The 10,129-nt window shown below is 40.9% G+C and overlaps 2 protein-coding genes across 2 annotated transcripts in view; both read left to right on the top strand.

Annotated features, from left to right (window-relative positions):
* The window catches only part of nid1a (nidogen 1a), a 101,324-nt gene extending 96,956 nt beyond the window's left edge, over nucleotides 1-4,368 (top strand). The window contains exon 22 of the mRNA XM_064924534.1: nucleotides 2,954-4,368. Coding sequence (XP_064780606.1) covers nucleotides 2,954-3,087 — 134 coding nt within the window. The 3' untranslated portion in view covers nucleotides 3,088-4,368. The remainder of the gene's footprint in view (nucleotides 1-2,953) is intronic.
* A 3,874-nt stretch (nucleotides 4,369-8,242) lies between these two features.
* The window catches only part of lyst (lysosomal trafficking regulator), a gene marked incomplete at its 3' end in the record, with an annotated part of 204,258 nt that continues 202,371 nt past the window's right edge, over nucleotides 8,243-10,129 (top strand). The window contains 2 exon segments of the mRNA XM_064924533.1: nucleotides 8,243-8,326; nucleotides 9,656-9,943. Of these exon segments, the coding sequence (XP_064780605.1) occupies nucleotides 9,863-9,943 (81 nt within the window).

Below are 10,129 nucleotides of genomic sequence, written 5' to 3'. Positions count from 1 at the left end.
CTCACTGGTCATCCCCAAAGCCAATTCCTCGTTTGGTCGTCTTTCCTTCCAGTTCTCTGCTGCCAATGACTGTAATGAACTGCAAAAATCTCTGAAGCTGGAGACTCACATCTCCCTCACTAGCTTTAAGCACCAGCTGTCAGAGCAGCTCACCGATTACTGCACCTGTACATAGCCCATCTGTAAACAGCCCATCTATCTACCTACCTCGTCTCCATACTGTATTTATTTATTTATTTATCTTGCTCCTTTGCACCCCGGTATCTCTACCTGCACATTCATCTTCTGCACATCTACCATTCCAGTGTTTAATTGCTATATTGTAATTACTTCGCCACCATGGCCTATTTATTTCCTTAACTCCCTTATCTTACCTCATTTGCTCACTGTATATAGACTTTTTGTTTTGTTCTAGTGTATTATTGACTGTATGTTTGGTTTAGTCCATGTGTAACTCTGTGTTGTTGTTGTATGTGTTGAACTGCTTTGCTTTATCTTGGCCAGGTCGCAGTTGCAAATGAGAACTTGTTCTCAACTGTTAATTGTCTTGGTCATATACTGTTGTATTTATCTTGGTCATACTGTGTTAATTAACATGGTCATATACTGTTTTAATTTTCTTGGTCGTACTGTTTTAATTATCTTGGTCATATACTGTTTAAATATCTTGGTCATATACTGTTGTATTTATCTTTATCATGCTGTTTTAATGATCTTGGTCATATACTGTTGTATTTATCTTTATCATACTGTTTTAATGATCTTGGTCATATACGGTTTTAATTATCATAGTCAGACTGTTTTTATTATCTTGGCCATACTGTTTTAATGATCTTGGTCATATACTGTTTTAATGTTCTTGGTCATATACTGTTTTAATGATTTTGGTCATATACTGTTTTAATTATCTTGGTCATATACTGTTTTAATTATCTTGGTCATATACTGTTTTAATGATCTTGGTCATATTGTATTAAATGTCATGGTCATACTAATCTATCTTGGTCATATACTGTTTTAATGATTTTGGTCATATACTGTTTTATTTGTCTTGGTCATATACTGTTTTAATTATCTTGGTCATATACTGTTTTAATTATCTTGGTCATATTGTATTAAATGTCATGGTCATACTAATCTATCTTGGTCATATACTGTTTTAATTATATTGGTCATATTGTATTAAATTTCATAGTCATATTAATCTATCTTGGTCATATACTGTTTTAATTATCTTGGTCATATTGTATTAAATTTCATAGTCATATTAATCTATCTTGGTCATATACTGTTTTAATTATCTTGGTCCTATACTGTTTTAATTATCTTGGTCATATACTGTTTTAATTATCTTGGTCATATTGTATTACATTTCATGGTCATACTCATCTATCTTGGTCATACTGTTTTAATTATCTTGGTCATATACTGTTTTAATTATCTTGGTCATATACTGTTTTAATTATCTTGGTCATATTGTATTACATTTCATGGTGATGCTTTTTTAATTATCATGGTCATACTGTTTTAATGATCCTGGTTATAGATGGTCTTTTTTAAAGTTATACATATATATTCCCTGTCCACTTCACTGTGAATCTGGGGCTCCACTTCACATTCCTATCTCTCTATGGTACCACTGTCAGCAGTAGAACTATATAACCCACATCTCTATGGTACCACTGTCAGCAGTAGAACTATATAACCCAGTCCTATCTCTCTATGGTACCACTGTCAGCAGTAGAACTATATAACCCACATCTCTATGGTACCACTGTCAGCAGTAGAACTATATAACCCACATCTCTATGGTACCACTGTCAGCAGTAGAACTATATAACCCAGTCCTATCTCTCTATGGTACCACTGTCAGCAGTAGAACTATATAACCCACATCTCTATGGTACCACTGTCAGCAGTAGAACTATATAACCCACATCTCTATGGTACCACTGTCAGCAGTAGAACTATATAACCCACATCTCTATGGTACCACTGTCAGCAGTAGAACTATATAACCCACATCTCTATGGTACCACTGTCAGCAGTAGAACTATATAACCCAGTCCTATCTCTCTATGGTACCACTGTCAGCAGTAGAACTATATAACCCACATCTCTATGGTACCACTGTCAGCAGTAGAACTATATAACCCACATCTCTATGGTACCACTGTCAGCAGTAGAACTATATAACCCAGTCCTATCTCTCTATGGTACCACTGTCAGCAGTAGAACTATATAACCCACATCTCTATGGTACCACTGTCAGCAGTAGAACTATATAACACACATCTCTATGGTACCACTGTCAGCAGTAGAACTATATAACCCAGTCCTATCTCTCTATGGTACCACTGTCAGCAGTAGAACTATATAACCCACATCTCTATGGTACCACTGTCAGCAGTAGAACTATATAACCCACATCTCTATGGTACCATAGAGAGAAGTAGGGAAGGGCTCGTAGGGAGACTAAATGTTACTGTGTGAAGGGAGGGGTGGATACAAACTAGATAGTATTACCCAAGGAAGATCCTGAGTATCTGCTGTTGTCCTCAGTTGGCGTCAGTTTTCTGGTCTGCGTCAGTAAGTGAGTACCCGCTGGGCTCAAACGTTGGATCAACGTGGAGAACTGATTGGATTTGCCAAAAGTCATCAACGTAAAGGAATGTTTGGAATTCGTATCTTTATTTCCACCCACCTTTTCCACCGACGGGCTGGTTATATTTCTGTTGATTTCACTTTACATTCTTGTTCGTGAACTGACCACTGTGTCCAGCGGGTCGCCTTCTCTGTCTGAACCAGAACAGCCCATGTGGCGGGAACTTGTTTCTGCGTGAGGCTTTTACAACTCCTGGACAGGACGCGAGTCTTCCACAGGGCTCACAGTGGGAAGGATCAGTAGTAACACGGCGTGTTAACTAATGTCTGTTTTCTTTCTTCCCACCAGGTACAAACTACTGTGCTGTGAACAACGGAGGATGCACACATCTGTGTTTGGCCACACCCAGAGGTCGCTCCTGTCTGTGTCCCAACAATGCACTGGGCTTCAGCTGTGTGGAGAGCGAGGGGGGCAGGTTTTGAGGTGGAGAGGGAGGGGGGCAGGTATTGAAGTGGAGAGGGAGGGGGGCCAGGTTTTGAGGTGGAGAGGGAGGGGGGCAGGTATTGAAGTGGAGAGGGAGGGGGGCCAGGTTTTGAAGTGGAGAAGGTGGGGGGCAGGTTTTGAGGTGGAGAAGGAGGGGGGTAGGTATTGAGGTGATGAGACAGACAGGGCACTCAGAAATAATGGCTACATCATATGTATTTGATCTTATCTGTAACTCTGAATTTTTGTAAAAGGACCGTAAAGAAAGCATTTCACTGTTAGTCTACACCTGTTAGTCTACCAAGCATGTGACAAGTGGAATTGGACTTGATTTGATTCCAGGCTGACTACATTGTAGACGCCTGCCAGATCTCACAACACCTGGATGTCTGTTTAATTAACATACAGTTTATCTGCTAAGCACATCATTTGATATATCAACCAACCAATCAATCAATAACATTGACTTTATAAAGCCCTTTATATACAGCAATCGGATGTAATATAACAAACTGGTGTTTGGCCGCGCAGTCCGTGATGTGGCATGCAACCGTTGGTTGATACAATGCAACAGAGAATACTATGTAGTCGGGCCGAGAACGTACCCATAGATAGAAAGCCTAATGTCTTCTCTCTGGTGCCCTGGGGGGTTAGATGCTGCTGGTCTCTAACGTAGAAATATACACCATAGAAAGGGTCTCACCATTCATGTCAATGATGTCATAATGGGGTGCGCTGGCAGCCTTTACGAGTGTAGCCAAAATATTATCAGTCAAATTCCCAGGGTTGGAGCCCTTTCTATAGATGATTTTTATATCTAGACTGTAGCTGTTCTGAACATCGCCACTGAAACAGTTTGATCTTTTTATCTCACTAAATTTAAACAAAAATCCCAGGCAGTTTTTTAATTTCAATTTTTATCTTAATCCTGTTATAAAGTCACATACATTTTGATTTAGAATTGTAAATAAATACCTTTTGAAGTATATATACATTGTTCTATGGAGCTGTTAAGAGTATTTCAAGAATTTTTTTGTTTTTGTTTTTGTGTGTTAGTATTATTCTATCAAGGCAACTGTTGGTCAAAATAAATCCTAGCTTGTTACGACTCCCCTCTTTGCTCTGTGAAATGTGTGGCATCAGATCACCCCCACATCCCCCATTTAAACACCATACTGAAGTAAGTTACAGAGTCGACTGTATTCACTGCTGGAGTGGCAGACAGGAGTTTATGGTACATCCTGTGCAGCTATCCAATAAAAATATGTTGTTGTTTTTTACAGATGTGTGAGATCTTTTTGTTTTGGTGGTACAAAAAGCTACATAACTTACAAAGACTTTTAAATACAGAGACGTTCCATACATCTACATTTCACAGAGGTGTGGAAGCAAAACGAGCTCCTTTCTTCAAGGGCTCCTTCTTCTACGTGGAGTTATGGCGCCCCCTGGCGTCAGCTGGATACAATCATGTATTACAATGGGTCAATTTGTGTTCAGCTATAATACACCACTAGATGACGGTGTTGACTTTCCAACGCGATTCATATATCGACGTGAATGTTGCCATATTATCGAGTGTTAGTGAACTCATGTTACAAAGGTTGACATAATATCATTTTCGAAAGATAACTATCTCAACTTCATATCAATAGACACTTAATCGATATTGTCTATTCACATAGAAATGTTGATGCCATTTAAATGATTCCCGTTATGTGTAGTGTAGGCTACGCATTTATGGTAATTCAAATGAGATGACATAGGCCTACGTCAGAAACAACAACGTCATTTAGCCTAGATGCCGCCAAGAAACAAACAATTAGAACAGTTAGTCCGTCATCTCGTTGTTGACGAAACGGAACACAGGTATTTCCAACTGATACGTCCTGTCCTTAGAGTGCCTCCCAAATAGCACATATTCACTGTTTAGTGAACTACTTTAAATTAGAGCTCTATGGGTCCTGGTCAAAATGAGTGCACTACTAAGGGAATAAGATGACATCTAGGACCTTCAGAAAGATTTCATACCTGTTGACGAACTCCACATTTTGTTGTGTTACAGCTTGAATTCAATATTGATTCAATATTTTTTCTCTCACCCATCTCCACACAATTCCCCATAATAACAAAGGCAAAACATGTTTTCAGGAAATTTAGCAAATTATGAAATACACAAATATTTCATTGACATTTACACCATTGAGACTATACTTTGTAGAAGCACCTTCGGCAGCGATTGTAGCTGTGAGTCTTTTTGGGTATGGCTCTTAGAGAGTTCCACACCTGTATTGTGCAACATCTTCAAGCTCTGTCAAATTGGTTGTTGATCATTGCTAGACAACCCTTTTCAGGTCTTGCCATAGATTTTCAAGTAGATTTGAATGAAAGCTGTAACTCTGCCACTCAGGAACATTCAATGTCTTCCTGGTAAGCAACTCCAGCATATATTTGGCATTGTGTTTTAGGTTTTTGTCCTGCTGAAAGGTGAATTAATCTCAGTGTCTGGTGGAAAGGAAACTAAACCAGGTTTTCCTCTAGGATGTTGCCTGTGTTTAGCTCCATTCTGTTTCTTTTTTATCCTGAAAAACTCCCCAGTCCTTAATGATTACAAGCATACCCATAACATGATGCACCCACCACTATGCTTGAAAATATGAAGAGTGGTACTCAGTAATGTGTTGTATTGGATTTACCTCAAACATAATACTTTGTATTCAGGACAAAAAGTGAATAGCTTTGCCACATTTTTTGCAGTACTACTTTAGTGCCTTGTTGCAAACAGGATGCGTGTTTTGGAATATTTTTCTTCTGTACAGGCTTCCTTCTTTTCACTGTCAATTAGGTTAGTGTTGTGGAGTAACTACAATATTGTTGATCCATCCTCAGTTTTCTCTTATCACAGCTATTAAACTCTGTAACTGTTATAAAGTCACCATTGGCCTCATGGTGAAATCCCTGAGCGGTTTCCTTCCTCTCTGGCAACTGAGTTAGGAAGGACGCCTGTATCTTTGTAGTGACCGGATGCATTTATACACCATCTGAAGTGTAATTAATAACTTCACCATGCTCAAAGGGATATTCAATGTCTGCTTGTTATTTACCCATCTACCAATAGGTGCCCTTCTTTGTGAGGCATTGGAAAACCTCTGGGTCTTTGTGGTTGAATCTGTTTTTGAAATTCACTGCTCGACTGAGGGACCTTACAGATAATTGTATGTGTGGGATACAGAGATGAGGTAGTCATTCAAAACTAATGTTAAACACTATTGTTGCACACAGAGTGAGTCCATGCAATGTATTATGTGACTTGTTAAGCACAGTTTTACTTCTTAACTCCTAGGCCAGTGGCACAAAATCTCAATTCAATCCATTTTCAATTCGGGTTGTAACAAAATGTGGCAAAAGTCAATGGGTGACAGAATTGCTAAGAAAAAGCCATATCTCAGACTGGCCAATAAAAATAAAAGATTAAGACGGGCAAAAGAACACAGACACTGGACATAGGAACTCTGCCTAGAAGGCCAGCATCCCGGAGTTGCCTCTTCACTGTTGAGACTGGACAGAGGACCTCTGCCTAGAAGACCAGCATCCCGGAGTCTCCTCTTCACTGTTGACGTTGAGACTGGACAGAGGAACTCCGGACTCTATGATGTGAACTCCGGACTCTATGATGTGTACTCCGGACTCTATAATGTGTACTCCGGACTCTATGATGTGTACTCCGGACTCTATGATGTGAACTCCGGACTCTATGATGTGTACTCCGGACTCTATGATGTGAACTCCGGACTCTATAATGTGTACTCCGGACTCTATGATGTGTACTCCGGACTCTATGATGTGTACTCCGGACTCTATGATGTGTACTCCGGACTCTATGATGTGAACTCCGGACTCTATGATGTGTACTCCGGACTCTATGATGTGTACTCCGGACTCTGTAATGTGAACTCCGGACTCTATGATGTGTACTCCGGACTCTATAATGTGTACTCCGGACTCTATAATGTGTACTCCGGACTCTGCAATGTGTACTCCGGACTCTGTAATGTGTACTCCGGACTCTATAATGTGTACTCCGGACTCTGTAATGTGTACTCCGGACTCTGTAATGTGTACTCCGGACTCTGTAATGTGTACTCCGGACTCTGTAATGTGTACTCCGGACTCTATAATGTGTACTCCGGACTCTATGATGTGTACTCCGGACTCTATAATGTGTACTCGGGTTAAATATGTGTATGCGGGCAATATCATTTGCTAAATATGTGTATGGACCAATAACATCTGTTAAATATGTGTATGGACCAAAACAATTTGCTAAATATGTGTATGGACCAATAACATCTGTTAAATATGTGTATGCGGGCAATATCATTTGATTTGATGGTGCTGAGAGGAAGCCCTGTGGCCTGCAGTGGGAGAAGACGGAGAAAGATGGATTTTGGCCGAGATTCTGCAAATGTTCTCATCTATGAAACGTTTGATCTCCATACAATGTTCTGTTTACTAAACTAGAATCTGTAACACACAGAGTGCACTGCGTGTTGTGGACTTTACTCTTTGCCAAAGTAAAAAAAAAAATGCGTTGATCAGGAGTGACAGGGCAAGTTGAGTTACTGCATACACGCACTTCCCAGTGTAGGCGTTCCCTAATGGCAATATGCAAATAAATGCCAGAACGTGCCAATAGGATCTCGCTGGCTGGTGCTTGCCTCCGCCCACATCCTTACCAGGCATCCGGATTTTTTTCTCAACACAAGAGAAACCAACATCACTGTAAAGGCCTATAATAAAGCTAATTCAGTATATTAAAAAAAAGGCGCCATTGCACCGTGTGTTTGTAGTAAGGACATATTTTTCGGTGAATTCAGGGCAAATTCCTGTCTCGTATAAAACTGCTTCAAAAACATGTTCTCTCTCTTGCATCCCGTGAAAATGGTCTGCTCGTCGTGTGCCCCTTTGTAACAGCCACTGTGCTGTAAGAGAGAGAGAGAGCCCGCCCACAGAGGGGACACGCTGTTGACGTCATATGATTGACAGGTCTGTCAGAGCGTGTCCGTACAGAACATGATTGATTGAAAGGGGGCGGGTGTTAAGCCTCTTTTTTTTCATCCAATGGCGACTAGCCCACAGGTCCGTGGCGGTTTTGTCGTCCTCAGTTTGTCTATACGGTATGATACCGTGGATAGTTTACCGCTTGGAAAGCATCCTGGATACTCTCCTGGGAACGAACGGGTATGTGAGAATAACTAGATAACGTGACTTGCCATTTTCAGCTGCTTGTATAAGTGAAAGAATGGTCGTTTGAAGCTTTCTAAAGGCTTTTTAGGACGGTTTGGTATCGTTTCGTTCTGCAGACGCGTCGTTGGAAATGCGGGACGTTTCAGTTTGACAGCTCAAGCTAGCAAATTCAGTAGCTACACAGCTGAGACAGTCTATTACGGGCAAATGAATCCTTGTGTCTCTTTTCCCAACACCGGAGCCCTCAATTCTACTATCTAGCCATCTCATTTTCAAACAGTAAGCACTGGCCACGATTTTAATTTTGAAATGTGCTATTTGCTGCTTGCGCCGGACACAATAAGTTAGCGTAGCTAGCTATGTCGCTAATATGCTATCTAAGGCTAGCAACTATTGACAGCTACTAGCCAGCGGTTACCATGCAGTCGGTTGTGATGTATGCCGCGTTCAAAACAACTGGGAACTGAGAGATCTCCGACTTTCAGTGCGTTCAGGGAACTCGGGGGGGGGTCGATTTGAATGGGCCTTCATTCTAGGGCTCTGACTTTTCGAACTGAAGTTCGCTGACGTTATGATTTGACCTCGTATTTTCCCGAGTTCACAGATGTGTTGAACACGTCAGTAGCCTTTGCGGAGTCCCCAAGAGAGCCTGCGATGCGACTTTCGCTTTTGGACGTTAAATGGATACTTTTGAGATTTTGGCAAATTGGCAATGTGGCCATTTATCTATTTCCACAGAGTCAGATGAATTCGTGGATACCATTTTATGTCTCTGTGTCCAGTATGAAATAAGTTAAGAGGTTGTTTTGGGAGCCAATGCTCAATAGCGTTATCGCAATGAATGGAAGTCTGTGTATCTACTAGCATGCTAGCAGATGCCCAAAGACTTAGTCATTGCGCTATCGCTGGTTAGCATTGGCTCCCAAAACTAACTTATTTCATACTGGACACAGAGACATAACAATGTGTTAAGGTATCCGTTTAAAAAGTGGACATTCCCTCTCAACTCTTCTACATTTACTATATTGGTTGAGTGGTTGAAGAAGAGAATCTCCCCCAACAGTTCATTTTCTTCTCAAGACCAGTATGTAGGGGATCTAGTTTCAGTCATTTCTTTAACACCTGCTATGTTTAATAAGTTAGTTATGATGTGAGAAGAGTGGAAATTATAAAAAAAAGTCATTTATTGACAACATTCGTTTAAACATATAGCTAGCTAGCAGATGACCAAGTACAGTGTTTTTTTTTTCTGTGCAGACACCCAACAAGATGATGATGTTTGCAAAAATGTCAACACTTGTCTTATTATGATGTTTTCTGCAGGAACCAACAAACAGAAGCAACACTGACAGTTTCAACCGTCTGATCTAGCTACAGCCAGACATCATGGATTATGTGTGACTCACTGGGATAAACTGAGCTGCCCTTGGTCCTGGTTAGCATTTGACTTCCTCTGATGAGGAGTGAGTCAGTCACTGTCCCCAACCGCACCTTGTTCTGCTGCTTGGAGTAGACCTACAGTCCGGGGACATGGCCAATCCACACCTGGCTAACCTGGCCTTTGCCTGGGAGAAGTACATGGACTGTCGAGTACAAGGAGCAGACCTACAGGTAGGTCCAGTAGCAAGCCACAGCATAGCTTTGGTCCAGGGCACTACAAAGCTAACGACCCGGACCAGAGCTGACCACAACACAACTCCTATGACACAAGATACTTTTTCTGTGATGAAAACTGTCATTCACTTTACAGCTGTTGCAGCCTGATTGTTTTGTTGTTGTTTGACTGTTTAAAGTAGG

This window comes from Oncorhynchus masou, chromosome 18, assembly GCF_036934945.1.
Source record: "Oncorhynchus masou masou isolate Uvic2021 chromosome 18, UVic_Omas_1.1, whole genome shotgun sequence".
In the NCBI taxonomy this organism is placed as follows: Eukaryota; Metazoa; Chordata; class Actinopteri; order Salmoniformes; family Salmonidae; genus Oncorhynchus; species Oncorhynchus masou.
Note: the sequence above shows the minus strand (reverse complement) of the source record. Positions and strands in the feature narration are given on the sequence as shown.